Below are 18,123 nucleotides of genomic sequence, written 5' to 3'. Positions count from 1 at the left end.
GTATGAATGCTACTCTCACAAGCAGAACAATTGCTTTGTAACAGGAACCCATGAGTCAAACTATTAAATGTATTGAATCATCAGGATTCATGTGACTTAATTAGTTTTGCCTTTATGTCAAAGAGCTATCAGACAGCAATAATAAATCGGATCACAGCCCATTCTCAGGCCTTAATGCACCTTGGTATTCGTTATGTTGCTTTTTTCTGTATGAAGTGGTTCAGAGCAGCTTATTGCAGAGCAGATGCAGGAAATAAGGATTGTGGCGAGATGACAGCGTCGCTGGAGTCACAAATTACATTCCCGCCCCCTCACTGCAAAACCAGCAGATTTTTACATTGCTTGATGCAGTCTTTTTAAGATAACAGATAAATGAAAGCCCCCTGAGGTAAAAGCTCCAGAGTGATGACAAATGAAGACAATAAAAGACATGATTAAAATGAAAGTTAATAACCAATGCAGTGCAGCCCCCTCAACCTACCACTGATACTTTGTGCAGATGTTTTGTTTAAGCCACAGAAAACGTAACTGGCCCTCAACACTTGGCAACTTGTTTTCAGGATCAAGCCGGCAAATATAATCGGTTCCTATCAGGAATACTTGACCAGGGACAACTGCACAATAACTATAAAGTATTCACAGTGGATCGGCTAAAATTAAAGACTATTTGAACAGTCATTATCTGAAAAGGAAGAACTTTCGGTCATGTCTTTAAAATCTCAACAGTACCTGGATGCTGTCTGCTGTTAACACATTTAGGACTGAGCAGTTTTTGTTTTTGTAAATTAAAAGGACAGCTGACCTTTACTAGCCTGCTTAGCTGAATAAACTAAAAGGTTTCCTGAAAAATTTAATATTTAATCTGGTGAAAGCAGCAAGTTTAACTTCTCTTCACTTTTTTCATGTTTTGTCACAGCACAGCTACCAACTTTGATGCATTTCATTTAGATCTCATATAACACACCGACACATAGCAGTGAATGATTGCTGAGTTTACAGATACAGATCTGAAAAGTGTGGTCTGCAATTGCAGACAGCCCTCCTTAATCTAACACCCCTAAATAAAATCCAGTGCATCCAACTACCTTCAGAACTAATTTAATCAATAACAAGAGTCCACCTGTTTGTAACTTAATCTCAGTATAAATTCAGCAGTTCTGTGAAGGCTTCAGAAGTTTTTTAGAGAAAATTAGTGAACAGAGAGCATGAACAAAAAGAAATACAGCAAGGGCAGGTCAGGGAGACGTCTGAAGAAGGGTTAAGTTTTAAAACAACATCCTGACATTTAATCATCTTGCAGAACTGTTAAATCTGTCATTCCAAAAAGTAAAAAATATTAAATGGAAAGCTACCAAGACATGGATGTCCACCTAAAAATACAGGCTGGGCGAGAAGAGCATTAATGCAGCCTCATACAGTGGGACTATTTTCCTTCATAGGGTCAGAGCTGATTTCAAGATTGATGGAGCTGAATGCAGGAAAATCCTGAAAGAAGACCTGGATGAGGCTGCTGAGGTTCCCCTTCCAGCTGGACAATGAGCGTAAACATGCACACATCAAGCCAAATTCATGCATTAGAATGGTCCAATCAAAGTTTAGACTGTAATCCAATTTGAGAATCTGTTGCAAGACTTGAAAAGTGATGGACATTGACATTCTCCATCTAATCTGACTGCATTAGATAGTCTGTAAATAAGGAAAAAATGCAACCTCTACAGGTCCTTCTCAAAATATTAGCATATTGTGATAAACTTCATTATTTTCCATAATGTCATGATGAATATTTAACATTCATATATTTTAGATTCATTGCACACTAACTGAAATATTTCAGGTCTTTTATTGTCTTAATACGGATGATTTTGGCATACAGCTCATGAAAACCCAAAATTCCTATCTCACAAAATTAGCATATCATTAAAAGAGTCTCTAAACGAGCTATGAACCTAATCATCTGAATCAACGAGTTAACTCTAAACACCTGCAAAAGATTCCTGAGGCCTTTAAAACTCCCAGCCTGGTTCATCACTCAAAACCCCAATCATGGGTAAAACTGCCAACCTGACTGCTGTCCAGAAGGCCACTATTGACACCCTCAAGCAAGAGGGTAAGACACAGAAAGAAATTTCTGAACGAATAGGCTGTTCCCAGAGTGCTGTATCAAGGCACCTCAGTGGGAAGTCTGTGGGAAGGAAAAAGTGTGGCAGAAAACACTGCACAACGAAAAAAGGTGACCGGACCCTGAGGAAGATTGTGGAGAAGGGCCGATTCCAGACCTTGGGGGACCTGCGGAAGCAGTGGACTGAGTCTGGAGTAGAAACATCCAGAGCCACCGTGCACAGGCGTGTGCAGGAAATGGGCTACAGGTGCCGCATTCCCCAGGTCAAGCCATTTTTGAACCAGAAACAGCGGCAGAAGCGCCTGACTTGGGCTACAGAGAAGCAGCACTGGACTGTTGCTCAGTGGTCCAAAGTACTTTTTTCGGATGAAAGCAAATTCTGCATGTCATTCGGAAATCAAGGTGCCAGAGTCTGGAGGAAGACTGGGGAGAAGGAAATGCCAAAATGCCAGAAGTCCAGTGTCAAGTACCCACAGTCAGTGATGGTCTGGGGTGCCATGTCAGCTGCTGGTGTTGGTCCACTGTGTTTTATCAAGGGCAGGGTCAATGCAGCTAGCTATCAGGAGATTTTGGAGCACTTCATGCTTCCATCTGCTGAAAAGCTTTATGGAGATGAAGATTTCATTTTTCAGCACGACCTGGCACCTGCTCACAGTGCCAAAACCACTGGTAAATGGTTTACTGACCATGGTATCACTGTGCTCAATTGGCCTGCCAACTCTCCTGACCTGAACCCCATAGAGAATCTGTGGGATATTGTGAAGAGAACGTTGAGAGACTCAAGACCCAACACTCTGGATGAGCTAAAGGCCGATATCGAAGCATCCTGGGCCTCCATAAGACCTCAGCAGTGCCACAGGCTGATTGCCTCCATGCCACGCCACATTGAAGCAGTCATTTCTGCCAAAGGATTCCCGACCAAGTATTGAGTGCATAACTGTACATGATTATTTGAAGGTTGACGTTTTTTGTATTAAAAACACTTTTCTTTTATTGGTCGAATGAAATATGCTAATTTTGTGAGATAGGAATTTTGGGTTTTCATGAGCCGTATGCCAAAATCATCCGTATTAAGACAATAAAAGACCTGAAATATTTCAGTTAGTGTGCAATGAATCTAAAATATGTGAATGTTAAATTTTCATCATGACATTATGTGCAAGACTTGCAGGTGTATATGAAACAAAGGGTGGTTCACAAAATACTCACTTAGGGAAAACAAACTTAAGATTTTTGATTGCTATTTTTTATGTGTCTTTTGCCTTACACTACTTTACTTTGTTCATCACACACAATCCCAAAAAGAGACATCCAGGTCTGTGCTTGTAATGTGATAACATGTTGCAAGGCAATGTACCTGTGTAGAGAATGCTGAAAAATTACAATACGCTGCATATTGTATTTTCTTGGCATGTAAACATCATATACAATGTTTAAATTCAGTTTACTGATGGGCTTTTAAGTCTAAACCTCTTTGGTCAGCATGCTGGAATACTTTTTGAGGGGGAATTAATGCCGGTAATCCCTTCTTGAAGAGCATCCGCCGTTCGCCTGTTCAATCTAAAGCATCCTGACATGATGGTCACACAGCACAAGTGTTCAAATCAACAATTTAATGTCACTCTCATAATTAAAGTAATTCTGCATATCCAATTATCCATCTTAAAAAGCACCAAACGAACCATAAAACAGGTCTCTTTTGGTGGTGAAAGTAGACAAGACAAACATTTTCAATTCATAATTGCCATCTTGAAATGCTTCTTCACTTGTTTAGGTGCAGCAGTGCACCCAGTTGAAGAGGTCATTAAGCTGGACTGTGTGCAACACCTTTACCACTGAGATCAGGGGTGAGAGTGGAAGAGAACCTGACCAAAAGATTTACTGGTCTGCCTTTTCAGATTTGGGGATTAGAGAAAACAAATACCATGAACTGCAATCACATTATTTATTTTTCCTCTGGTCATTACAGCAAAAACTGCTCCATTTAACATGTTCCCTTTAGCTGCTCCTTGCAGATGATTCTAATGCAAAAACATCTGACTGTTTAAGAGAAGTTAGAGAAGGCCGATACTGCACATGATTTGTAATATATAATATGATGCTGTGAATACCAATAAGGTACAGGTAGCTGGGAAACTCCTAGACATACAGATTTGTCTACAAACAAGCTAATAATAAACCTAATTATAAAGCATTTTCCCCCACATTATTAGCTACCAGCCATATTTCAACTAAAACACACCACAAAGCTTCAGATCTTTAAGATAAGGTTCTCTTAGACTTCAACATTGTTTCTCTGAACCTGGTTCTGACTCGGGTATTGCATTTGTTTCACCTACCTTTTGCCCCACAAATTTGCCCTTTTTTTGGATCCTTTTTGCTTTCCGAACAAAATGTGCAAAAGATCAGTTCCATCTTTAAAGAGAAAAGTTTACACTATGGCACAACATACGCATTTCCTAGCTGGCAAAACACACTGCAGCAGGGGCCGAATGGTAAAGGCAATTTTTAAAAAACGTTTGTCATCAGCAACATATTTCCTCTTAGTTCTGCTGCAAGATGCAACACAAACACTGATCATGTCTCCATTTATTCCTGCTATGCAGAGGCGTTTCAGCCTGGAGTGCTGGATGTAGGCTTGCAAACTCAGACTGCTCGTACATAGAGAGGTGACTGAGATGGGAGAAAAGCAGGGGTCGAGCAAACAATCTTTATGAGATCTCCATCATCCGGATGTCTTCCGTTTCTGTAGTGTCCTCCTTTTTCCATTTGCCTGTACTTGTCCATAGTTCAGCCTCTAAACAGTGCTTCATCTTGTATTCAGCATCCTCCTAGAAGCCACAAACAAGAGGAATGAATAGCTAAGACATTAAATAAATGTAAATATTATACAGGTTGATACCAAAAACATATGTACAGATATAGCTCTGAATTGTTTTATACAACCAGAGACAAGCTACAACTAATGTCATGTGAGACACCATAAAGAAATTAAAACATCACAATCCAAAAGCAGGACCAGTTTTTGTCAAGTGGCTCCCACTTTTTGGGGTTTAAACTGCAGGTTTCCCCCACTTGAAAAGGCAGCTTGCTTCAATAGGATTCAAACTGGATTTCACTCAATGACCCAGAAACAATTTTTCTTTTCCTCCTTTCCTTTATTTTTAAAGTTCAGAGGTGGTCACAATAGGTGAAAAACCTTTAACACAAAGAAAACACAAAAGGGTTAAGCAAAAACCCAATAAACCACATTTAACTATGATCAAAAATAATTAGCCCTTTAAATGATTATAAATTATTCTTGAAACTAAGTATAACATCCCAAATTAAACACCCAAAAATCAAACAATTATATTTAAAGTATTAAATATCAGTTTCTACATATATTCAAGTACAGTGTGCAGCTCACCGGCTCCTTCCTTTCTTTGAAAGAAGCTTTCTCAGTCCTGCAGTGTCCATTTTCCAGCACCTCTCTCGTCAGCAGCTCATGTGTTAGAGAGTACCTCCAAACAATTCATTTAATCAATCTCCACCTGGAGAAAACAGGCTGCTGCCACCAGGGTGGGAGACACACCCAGACCTGCACTCAGCCAGAAAGGGGCAGGGCCTGAAGCTCAGCTCAACAGTTTTAATTTCAACAAGCTCAGTCATCTTGAGAAAGAGAGGATTTCTATTGCTGAGTAAATGTTTGGCAGCTAATCAAGCTGTGGGGCCCGCAGAGGGGGATGTGGCCCCCATTCTCTACCACGCTCACAAAAGTCTTTTCAAACTACAATGAAAAAGTTCCCTGAATAAAATGTGGCAAACTAGCTTATTATTGTGATTTGGTTAGTTGAAGGTTTGCCAAAGGAAACTCTTTAAAAGTTGAAAATTCTCCCACAAAGTACATTCATTTCTACATTATGTTTTTCATGTTTTATATTCAACTCTTTTAATTTCTATGAAACCAACAGTTAGGGGCTCCTCTTCTTATATAAAGATAACCTTTTTATAACTAATAACTCAGTTTGATGCATTTTGTACAGTTTATTTAAACAGGAACGGCCCACAGAAATTTACAATCGCATTTACAAGGGTGTCCTGGCCAAGGTGGCAGAAGTTGCAGATGACACTAAAATACAATACAAATAAAAACTGTAAACATTATAAAACATCAACGGTCATTAAAATATAAGCAACACTCAAATGAGTCAGTTATTTTGTTTTTTGTGATGTTTTTGAGTGTTTATATGGTTTTATTGTTATGGCTTTGGTCTCCTTATTTGGATGTTTTAAAGCGATTACAAATCAATAAAAAAAAAACAGCTGTATCCTGTTGTTTTAAACTCACTCAATGAAACAAGTTCATTTAAATATAGTTTCTTTTCATTTGAGATTTCCAAACGGATGGCATCGCAGTGTGTCCAGAGAGGTTAAAGAGGTGAGTTAGTGGAGATGCACTGAAATCCACTGCCTGTATGACAGAGGTGGAGCCGTTCGGCTGGGAAAAACGGGATTATCCGACCGGACTCCAGAAGAACAAAGCCCTTGAGAAGCTAATCCAAGAAGGCAGCTCTTTGCCAACAAAGCAACAGATGCCAATTTAATCCTTGGATTAAAGAGTTTATGTTTCTATTTGTTAAAGTGTCAAAATTTGTTAAGGAGTGAATATATTTTATTTGTAGGCACCTTTCAGGACTCTCAAGGTCACTGCACAAAAGCAAAGACATAAATCATGGAAAAAAGAATTAAAAATAAAAAAGCGGGAAAGTTAAAATAGTTCCACAGATTTAAAAAAAAAAATGTTTAAACATAAAAGAGAAATTTGGAAGTGGTAACTGGTGTTTTATCTTGGATGTAATATGTACAAAAGTTTACATTTTGAAAAACAACAACAACAAAAAAACATTAAATAACGTTTAAGCAGAAAGCAAACTCCACAAAATGGCATCACCACAAAACTTGGTCTCAGCTGTTCACCCTGTAGCTTCTACACAAACAACCATCACGTCCGCCGAAAGCAAAGATCTCACAGATTCCAAAAATATTGGTTTTGTCACAATCCACCCAAGATTTACTCAACCAGCAGCAAAGGTAGACCAGCATTATCACTTGTGTTTAAAAAACAGAAATATTAACATAATGATTATTTAAATTGAGTTTGTAGATTCGTAGAAAAACGTTTGGGCATGTTATTTCAAGCACCAACTTCACAAAACCCTGAGTGGGTTGTTCTTTCAGCAAATTACATGTTTTAGAGTCTGTATTTCTCCAGTCAACTGTTAGGAATAACCTTTATTAATATGACTCATAGTTGTTTTTTCCATTTATACCATAGTAATATAAAACATAAGTTCTAATGTTTCCCTTTTGTTACAATTGGATAAGAATGCTCAGACACACATTACAAGGATAAATGGCCCAAGGGTTGTCATGAATGACCTGTGGCTGGGGCACTGGGTTTGATGGTGGAGCAGCCGGTATAACTGGTTTGATTAGAAAGCCACAGCACACTTAGATTAAGGATGGACACCCGCTACTACACAATCTACCAGATAGACACCACAATGGTGACACAGAGTCTACTGATAAACACTGAGGGAGAGCACATCCATTGCATTGGAGTCCCAGATATGAAACTATATGTGACCTTTTATTGAGGCTCTTCGTCGTCCTCTAACAGATGGCGACGGTCCGAGACGGGAGCCTCAGCGCTGATCTCTGTAATCATTCCTCTGCCTAAATTTAGATTAAAGGAGCTGAAAGTTAGAAACTGTATGAGAGTCGTTCATTTAAGAGTCTTTAGATAGAGTGTGTGATCGCTTCTGGGGACCAAGGACCGGAGGAGCTCCGAGACGTGTAACCGCCAACAGGGTGTGGTAGCTCGGACACAACGATTACTCAATTACCAAATTAGTTGACGATTTCATTAATCAATTAATCAAATTAATGGCTTCAGCCCTATCTTTGACTCTCACTGGAGTGGTTCACAGCCAGGTGTGAAGCGGCTGGGATGAGAATCAGCACCTCTAAATCTGAGGCCATGGTCCTCAGTTGGAAAAGGGTGGACTGTTCTCTCCGGGTAAGAGATGAGGTGCTGCCTCAAGTGGAGATGTTTTAAGTATGCGCAGCCACCAACTCATTAACAATTGCTTTTTAGTGACATTTATCAGTTCAACAGGATAACTACAAGAAATCACAAGATTCAATGACACCAGGGAAAACACAACAGCGCTTACCTGTGATGTAAAGTCTGTTGTTCCTCTGGTGTTAGGTCTATAGCTTCTGCCATCATTCTGCTGCTCAACGTTCAAAGCATCATTTCTACATTTAGCTGCATATTCTTTAACTCTCTGTTTGAAGACCTCAAGTTCTGCACTGAAGACTTCAAGGTAGACGTCCTGTCCCTCCTGCGCAGCAACAACAACGCTAATATTACCATGGCATAATGGTGCAATTGTGTGAGACAAATGAAAAAAAGAAACTGTAAATAAAGCTGAAAAGGCTTTATTTAGAAAGCCGTCTTGTATTAAAGTTACAGTATAAGGCTAACACAGGAGCTCAGACACATCATAGAATATTTAAGCTGTGTGCAACTTACTTTGGCTTTGTGGAAGAACTGCCTGAAGCAACCTCGGGGATCCTGTTGAGAATTTGAGGCCATCTCTAAGATAAATTGCATAACCACCGCTTGATGCGCCACCTGATCCAACAATGCTTCTTTCTGTAAGACAAAACAGAATGTTAGCATAAAATGGTCCTATGACAAGGTTTGTCGTTTGACCTTCTAAACTGTGACAAGAAGAAGAAAATATATTGTCTGATGTGTGCAAACTAGAAAGACTACAATCTCAATGACGCTTCAGGCCGTTAGAGACGAGTGTTGGATTTTATTGTGTAAAGCAAAGGGTAAATACAAATTTATGCTTTGAAATTTACATGTTAAAAAAATTCAATCAATCCATCAATAGTATTAATAAACTGCAGGGTATGGCAGATCTACCAGAGCAGCCTCCGATTTTCTTTCCTAAAAACCTCTTTTGCTCCAAGTACTCTCTATGTGAGAGGTACTCAACATTGGAACCCACTTCCTGTCTATTTACAGTCTGTGGCCAGATTAAATATATATATATATATATATATAATAAAACGAAACAAATCCTGGCTATGTCAAAAACAGAGCTGTAATCATGTTTAATATGTTTTGCTGCTATGTCTTAGCCCCTCTGCAGTATTTGTTTGTATCTGAATATATTGTATCACTGTGAATTCTTTTATCATTATTCCATTCACTGTTGTATTTTAGATATACTGATCATCCATAAAAGCATAATTATCTGGAAAATCTCCTCTGGTCAGAGGGACTCCTCACAGTACAGTTGAATGCTGCAGGCAGCTGGATTTGGACATTAGCTGATATTGTTTCAGTACAAATAGGGGTGCACTGGTACACACACAAAAAAAAAAATCATGGTTTGGTATCTTTTCTGTACGTTTCAATCAAGGAAAATCCAAAACAAAAACTTTTTTCAGTCACCAGCAAACAAAGAATCTTTTTAATTTTCTGAAACATACCTGAAAAATCAAAAAATATAGAACTGCCTGGAGATTTGGTTGGATTTCTTTCAATGAATAAAGAACTTTTTTTTTTTGACATCTCCACAACCTACTGTCCCAGCTGTACCTGAATGCAGCGTGCTCATCTGTTGGGAGATTCCTCCAACTTGTATTTCATACAATGTACAGAGTTTGGGCAGATTGGCTGCTGTAGGTAGCCATTTGGACGTCAGCTGATTTTTCTCCAGTACCAGTGATAACGACATTCAGCTTGACATTGTTTCAGGCAAGTAATTCGGTATACTGCAGTGCGAGCTACATCTTATTGCTGTTGAAAGATGCATGGTGTTGAAGACATTCTGCATGTAAATCAACCTGGGCCTATGTGAAAAGTAATTGCTATCTTCTAACGGTAGACCTGCTGGTGTACCTTGGATCATATTCCTGTGCATAACCCAAATCCACTTGAGCTGAAAGTATTGAACTGATAGCCAAACATTCTCCCCCATGATGTTATTAGTAAGCAGAATTCATGGTTCCATCTATTATGGCAGATTTTCCAGATTCCAGGACGCGTCTATTATACAACCAACACGTCTGACTTTCAGTATGATGTTCTTTTTAAATCAGATGTAACGGGATGCTGCATACCATTCAAAATGTTCCACTTTGTCTCGTTAGTCCACAGCATAGTTTCCAAAGCAGATCAAGGTGTTCCCAAGGATCATCAAGATGTTTTTTTGGCATAATTTAGTACAGGCTCTTTCTTACTGTGCAATTGTGGACATTAGCCTTAAAGAAATTAGGTCTACAGTGCTTGGGATGATGTTCTGAATAAATTGTTGACGTTGTCTGGGTAGGCTGACTCCCACTCTGGTTCACGGGAGTCCTAAAGCCTCACAAATAACTTTGTAACCCTTTCCAGACTGATGGATGTGATTTAATCATTTGTTAATTTTTTTTTAAGATGACATGCTTTGCTTTTTGAGATCTTATAGCCTACTTCATCTTGTCAGACAGGTTTTATTTAAGTGATTTTTGAAGAGGTGGCAGTAATTAGGCCAAGATATGGTTACTAAAGGTCAACTCAGCTTTCCAAAGCTGTGGTTAATCCTATGTAATTCATGATTTAGCAACAGGGGCAAAAACGTTATCATATGGGGCCATGCAGGTGCCTTAGCTTTTTTCCCTTTACTAAACAAAATCATCATTTAAAAACAGCATTTTGTATTTGCTACATCTAGGTGCCACAGAAAAAGCAAAGCCTGTATGTAAATATTTTTTCACTGCACTGCGCACAATGCATATGTGTTCCAAACATACACAAATCTAAATATTAGCAGTACTTGCAACTGCTTGGCTTTGTTTAATTCACTTTTTAGTTATAAGTTTAGAAAGATAAAATAACACCACCTTCATCCTACTATCACATTACCCCTTCTTGCTGTAATCGAATGCACCACAGGACTAAAAAATTTGCCGTTTCCTCACAGATGAGCTGCGGCATGTGTGAGAGGAAGCGCTGACTGTCGTCCCATCTCCGTAACATACCTGAGACAAGAAATTCAAGGTTTACCAAAACTTGAAGGCCGAAAACACAAAATTTAAATATGAGGTAGTCTAAACATTCTCAGTATACAAGAAATCCTAGCAAAATTACTAAAACAAGATTGCCATAATTTGAACTTTGTTAGCCTGAACAAGAACATAAATTGGATTATACTTTAGTTCAAAATAAAACTACAAGTTTAGTAGTGAGAGCCTCGCTCACCAAAATGCCTGAGCTCTTGTTCATACTTCTGAAGAAATGTTTTGCAGTTTTCCTGATCCATTTCCACAGGCTGATCCTGACAATTAATGATACTCTAAAAGAAAAAAACAATTTTACCAACACACAAACAGTAGGTACAGAGTAGAACAAGTAAATTTAAAATGTTTTTTAACTGAATGACAAACATTTCTTCTTTATACCTTATCAAAAACGTCCCAACTTCCAGTGGCACCGAGGACAGGACTGCGGCTAGGTTCCAGACTTCCCAGCATGCTCTCCTTGCGACGCCACTCCTCCTCTGTGTTTGTGAGTTCTGTCGGGCAGGCGAGGGTCCGAGCACGTTCCTGTTCCAGCGACTCGGAGCTGTGGACCCCCAAAGAGCACAGTTGGTCCTGCGCTTCCGCCAGCCTCCAACTGGAGACGATGGAGGCCTTCACACAACGCTGCTGGGTTTGGCAAAGAGATGCCATAGGGCAGTCACAAAGGAGGGACGATGGTGTCTAGACAAAGGTCAACACGAGAGGACAGTTATGCAAAAATATTCTCTTGACTATAACAAGAGAGAGAGAAAAAAAAAACAATGTAGTGCAGATTCCTGGAGTTGTAGTAATATAAATTCAATAAAATAGGGATTTAAAAGATTATTTACATTTATGTATCAAAGTATAGCTGCCTATGTTTTACCCGATAACACAAAAAACACATCAACATGTATGCTGTTGGTTGTTGTGTCAACAGAATCCAGCAGAGCTGAGCTCAATTCGTGGCAGTGGCAGGTACAGGGTGCCGTGAGGATGCCAGACCAGATGTAAAAGCCTTCAACATGCTGCCACTGCGGCTGCTGCTGTTTTTGTGGAAGCCAATGCTGATTATCGGCAAATGGAATGTCATTATAGTTATTAGCTATTGCCTGTTAGTCAATAATTACTTTCAAATAATTATGTCATTATTGGTTTTAATTTAATAAACAGTTAGACCCATAAGGTGGCTGTATTTACTTGAGATGGAAACTATGTCATAAATAGCATTATGTGTATGTACAGGTCCTTCTCAAAATATTAGCATATTGTGATAAAGTTCATTATTTTCCATAATGTCATGATGAAAATTTAACATTCATATATTTTAGATTCATTGCACACTAACTGAAATATTTCAGGTCTTTTATTGTCTTAATACGGATGATTTTGGCATACAGCTCATGAAAACCCAAAATTCCTATCTCACAAAATTAGCATATTTCATCCGACCAATAAAAGAAAAGTGTTTTTAATACAAAAAACATCAACCTTCAAATAATCATGTACAGTTATGCACTCAATACTTGGTCGGGAATCCTTTTGCAGAAATGACTGCTTCAATGCGGCGTGGCATGGAGGCAATCAGCCTGTGGCACTGCTGAGGTCTTATGGAGGCCCAGGATGCTTCGATAGCAGCCTTTAGCTCATCCAGATTGTTGGGTCTTGAGTCTCTCAACGTTCTCTTCACAATATCCAACAGATTCTCTATGGGGTTCAGGTCAGGAGAGTTGGCAGGCCAATTGAGCACAGTGATACCATGGTCAGTAAACCATTTACCAGTGGTTTTGGCACTGTGAGCAGGTGCCAAGTCGTGCTGAAAAATGAAATCTTCATCTCCATAAAGCTTTTCAGCAGATGGAAGCATGAAGTGCTCCAAAATCTCCTGATAGCTAGCTGCATTGACCCTGCCCTTGATAAAACACAGTGGACCAACACCAGCAGCTGACACGGCACCCCAGACCATCACTGACTGTGGGTACTTGACACTGGACTTCTGGCATTTTGGCATTTCCTTCTCCCCAGTCTTCCTCCAGACTCTGGCACCTTGATTTCCGAATGACATGCAGAATTTGCTTTCATCCGAAAAAAGTACTTTGGACCACTGAGCAACAGTCCAGTGCTGCTTCTCTGTAGCCCAGGTCAGGCGCTTCTGCCGCTGTTTCTGGTTCAAAAGTGGCTTGACCTGGGGAATGCGGCACCTGTAGCCCATTTCCTGCACACGCCTGTGCACGGTGGCTCTGGATGTTTCTACTCCAGACTCAGTCCACTGCTTCCGCAGGTCCCCCAAGGTCTGGAATCGGCCCTTCTCCACAATCTTCCTCAGGGTCCGGTCACCTCTTCTCGTTGTGCAGCGTTTTCTGCCACACTTTTTCCTTCCCACAGACTTCCCACTGAGGTGCCTTGATACAGCACTCTGGGAACAGCCTATTCGTTCAGAAATTTCTTTCTGTGTCTTACCCTCTTGCTTGAGGGTGTCAATAGTGGCCTTCTGGACAGCAGTCAGGTCGGCAGTCTTACCCATGATTGGGGTTTTGTGTGATGAACCAGGCTGGGAGTTTTAAAGGCCTCAGGAATCTTTTGCAGGTGTTTAGAGTTAACTCGTTGATTCAGATGATTAGGTTCATAGCTCGTTTAGAGACCCTTTTAATAATATGCTAATTTTGTGAGATAAGAATTTTGGGTTTTCATGAGCTGTATGCCAAAATCATCCGTATTAAGACAATAAAAGACCTTAAATATTTCAGTTAGTGTGCAATGAATCTAAAATATATGAATGTTAAATTTTCATCATGACATTATGGAAAATAATGAACTTTATCACAATATGCTAATATTTTGAGAAGGACCTGTATACTATGCTGAAAGGATGACGAAGAGTCATTGCACAAACAGTTGGTTTATTATAGAGCATGAGCGGTTATTGTGAATTGCTGCTCACTGAAAATAAAAAAAATCATTACTTGAAAACACACTGGCACTCTGTGAAAGTCCCTGGCCACGAGGGTGCCAGAGGATGCCACAGGGTCACTGTTGGCACTTGAGGTGAATGTTCAAAGTCATTGCTGCCATGCTGTTGTTACGTAGAGCACTGTAAACGCATAAAACTGCATACCTAACTATGCTACCAATAACAATAGCATAGGTGTTTTATTAAGTATTTTTACATGCCACAGTAGTTTTAGCTACAAGAATAAAAAACAAATAAACCGCTAACGTTAGCCTATGACTACATCGTCAATCGTATACAACGTAATACTTGTAGTATTATATGACAACATAAGGCAAACTGCAGCAAAAGATAACTAAGCTATATATCAAGGTATCTGTATCCAACACAGTATGCTTTGGGCTTCTCAGACAAAAAACAACTAGAAAATCTCTTTAAGGCTGAGCCATGATAGGCTGTTTTAACATCCAATACTTGCCCTACAGGGTTGCCAGGTAGGCTGGTTATTTAAATAAGTACCACGTGTCAAAGAAATTATAAAAATTAATTCTGTAGATATTTTACCACGTTTTAAAGGTTTTTCTTGGTAGAATAATTACTTTGGCGCTTAGAATGGATTTGATACTCCTCTCTTTATGCTGAATTCTCAGTGATCGTAGCAACATGCGCAGTTTTCAAAAGGCATTTTGAAAAATTTATTTTAGGTGCTCATTGTCTAGTTAAGCTAAACCTTTTTGTTGTTGTTACTGGACAATAAAATTTTGACATAGCCCTATTTTATTGTTTGTATATGTTACAACTACTTCTTACCTCCTTTGTGTAATCAATACCACATAGTAAGCTTTTTGACTGAAACTTTAAACAGGGTTCAGCATTCAAACACACATTTGGCAACCATTTCATGTTAATACTTTCTGCATATCCAGAAATAATAAGTAATCTGGGCAAATAAATGTGCTTTACTCTTTCAGTCAAATACATTTTTTTGAATCTGTTTTTGAGTTTTGCACACCCAAACTTACAGACACCCTACACATTGACATCAGATTCATTGTCTGGGGTGAATGGTCATGTGTTCTGAGTACACGCTATTAACTGCAGCCAGTTTTTGTAGGACGGGCCAAAAACGTCATACAGAAAATGATGCTATGATATGTGCAAAATTTGAGGTTATGTTGTATTTCTCGAACTGATTATCATAAATAAATCATAAAGTATGTACACAAACAGAAAAAAAGCCATTTAAGTACCACAAAATTATGCAGAATGAAACAGAGCTATGGACTATTGAGCAATAGAGGTCACAAAAGTATGTCTGTCCATATTTTCTTCTTTAAAAAATGCAGTGACTTTGAATTTATGTTTAAGAATGTTTATTAAAGAACAACCAATAACAGCATCGTCATCTGTAACGAACAACCGAGTAACAGGCTAGAGCTTTGAACAATACATGGAGAATGACAACCCATTTTCGGATGATCAACGTCCCAAAACAGCAGCAGCAGCCTTGTCTGGCACCCTTTGGCACTTTCTTCCTGCCACTGCTACGAATGGAGCTTGCTGTCTCTCACAAAACCAAATTGGTGGCACATCTTAGTTATAATGCATTTAATGAATAGTTAAAAAAAGGATTTGCTTTCCATATCTGGATCAGAACAGACCCAAGAACTGATTGGGCTGATTCCAATCTCTGAGCGATTAGTTAGTGCATTTCTAATAACAGGCCATCTTTATGCAGAACAGAGAAATGTGGGCTGGATAAAATGTTGAATAAAACGGCACAGACATGAAAAGATCACCAAGGTAACAATGGAGAAAGAAGTTAACTAGTAACTGTCAACCAATCATCAACAAATGATGATGTCATTGTTGGTTTTAGTAACTGCTGACTCACTTAAATTACGCACTGAAGTGGGCCTTTAGCTTTCATGATCACAAACATGCTAGATTTTGCAAAAGGTGAGAGTTGTTTTGCTCACTTTACAGTCAAGAAACAAGAGCTTTTCTCGTTGATTGCAGCTATCATACACAGATGTGTGGTTATGATTTGGAGTGTGGAGGAACCTGAGATGACGAATTTGCTTGAAACTCTGCGCGATGACTATACTAAATTCTAATCTCAATTATCCGCTTTCTGAATACAACCTTCTGTCGGATTTCTCATAATTTATATGTGATATTTGTGACGTGTGAACGTTTAGGCAAATATCAAAGTAAAGTACAGCATATTTTATTGGGCAACGCATTCTATGATTTAGGTTAGCTACACTTACTCTGTTACGTGCTGTTTGCCCGTTCTAAAAAAAAAAATAGACCATTAAATGTCGCAAAAACAGACCTTAGCCAACAAGCTCCTTAATGTAAATTTTGTCTCACTTTAATCACTCTAAAAGACTGTTAGCTTGCTAGCATGTGAGCCGACTTAGGTTAAAGTTAAAGGCTAACAGATGTGCTAATAATTAGTATTAACTTAAATACCTGTTGGTTGGGATGGACACCAGAGAAACCTGTCACCGGCGAAGTTGCGTCGCTATTCTGCTTATCGTTTGTATGAAACGGAGCTCCGTGTCCCACCCACGCCATAGCTGCAACAGCAATTCCCAGAGTAGCTTGGAATTGCTAGCTGTTGCTAGCTATGTTTGAGGAACCCCACACAGTGTTGCCTCTTTATATTCAGCTACCAGACACGGCTCTATGAGATATGAATAGCGACATGAGAAGCCAAGAGTTAAAATAGAAAATAGGATTCAGAAGAACAGTATGTCGGCGCTACAAACAATGACAAGAACCGTTGCTCCAACTAAGGAGGCTGCAGCTGTTTTGGGACATGACGTATTGGACACGTGATGCAACGCGTATACCACGTGACATGGTAACAGGTTTCTACAGAATTCTATTTATTTCTAGTAAATTCTTCCTTAGGTCAGGAGTTATTTTAAATAACATTTTGTGGTGGGATTTAGCTAGAATGGTTATCTATTTTATTTTGTGCAATTACCCCAATCAAGCCAGTAGAGGGACGATTCACTGTGGCGACTCGTGAAAAAAAAAAAAAAAAAGAAGAAGTCTAATCAAACCACTCTGCTTTAAGGCCAAGTCAAAAGTTATCTAGGTTATCTGACTTGATCCGGATTTTCAATAATTTTCTGTACTTTAGAACAGTAATATTAATATTAAAAATGTCGTTTTGTATTTTTATTGTGATCACTAGTTTTATCTTGTGAGGACTGAGCAGGTGGACAGGTGGAGTGTAGCACAGATCGTCCGAGCAGAAGGAATGCTCTGAAAAGCAGATTATTCCTTCTCTACTTTCCAGAGTATTTCTTCTGGTCAGCTGAAGCAGGAAGACTGGGCACATGTGAATGACGAAGACATTTGAATAGAACTGGATGAGATTCAGTACCCGGGGTCAAAGATAGATTCTTCATAAAATGAAGAACATCATAGAAAACCCTGAGCATCCTCTTCATGAGACTGTCTACAACAACAGAGTCTCTTCAGTCAAAGGCTTCTTCAGATCTGCTGTAAGACAGACTGCTATGGGAGATCCTTCCTGCCCACAGCCATCAGCATCTACAACAGCTATTTGAAGAAACATGTATAAAATGAGTTATAACAACATTTCATTTCCCTTGGGTATGAATAAAGTATTTTTGAACTGAATTGAATACTATGAGAGGGTGGACAGGGTGAAGTGCATGGAGATGAGTGTCAGGGGTGATTTGTGTCACAAGAAAAGCTGCAAGAGTGAAAGGAAAGGTTTCCAAAAAGAAAAGAATCAGTGAGTAGACTGACAGAGTTTGACAGTATCAGTGAGACCCTGATCTCACTTTGAAAGTACATGTAAAAACTGTCTACTGTATCATCTAAAATGAGTTTAAAAAATATTAGCTAACTGCTGACAAAATTGTTAGGGGTCATTTAAAAGTATAAAATTTTAACTTAAAAC

The 18,123-nt window shown here is 39.1% G+C and overlaps 1 protein-coding gene across 2 annotated transcripts; it reads right to left on the bottom strand.

The window, feature by feature from the left end:
- Window positions 1-4,050: 4,050 nt before the first annotated feature.
- Window positions 4,051-17,015, bottom strand: cdc37l1 (cell division cycle 37-like 1). 2 transcript variants are annotated; one of them, XR_007039365.1, is made up of 8 exons: window positions 16,653-17,015; window positions 11,627-11,926; window positions 11,427-11,520; window positions 11,091-11,206; window positions 8,700-8,822; window positions 8,338-8,508; window positions 7,749-7,837; window positions 4,051-4,950 (listed from the first exon to the last, which is right to left on the bottom strand). XR_007039365.1 is itself a non-coding variant. In XM_047373200.1 (7 exons), the coding sequence occupies exons 1-7, from the start codon at window positions 16,755-16,757 to the stop codon at window positions 4,831-4,833; spliced, it is 1,029 nt and encodes a 342-aa protein (XP_047229156.1). In that variant the 5' UTR covers window positions 16,758-17,013; the 3' UTR covers window positions 4,051-4,830. The 2 variants fall into 2 exon arrangements, 1 of the variants encoding a protein (XP_047229156.1); XM_047373200.1 differs by lacking the exon at window positions 7,749-7,837 and having other exon boundaries at window positions 16,653-17,013.
- Between the last annotated feature and the right edge of the window lie 1,108 nt (window positions 17,016-18,123).

The sequence above is a fragment of the Girardinichthys multiradiatus genome, chromosome 8 (genome assembly GCF_021462225.1).
Source record: "Girardinichthys multiradiatus isolate DD_20200921_A chromosome 8, DD_fGirMul_XY1, whole genome shotgun sequence".
NCBI classification, from domain to species: Eukaryota; Metazoa; Chordata; class Actinopteri; order Cyprinodontiformes; family Goodeidae; genus Girardinichthys; species Girardinichthys multiradiatus.
Note: the sequence above shows the minus strand (reverse complement) of the source record. Positions and strands in the feature narration are given on the sequence as shown.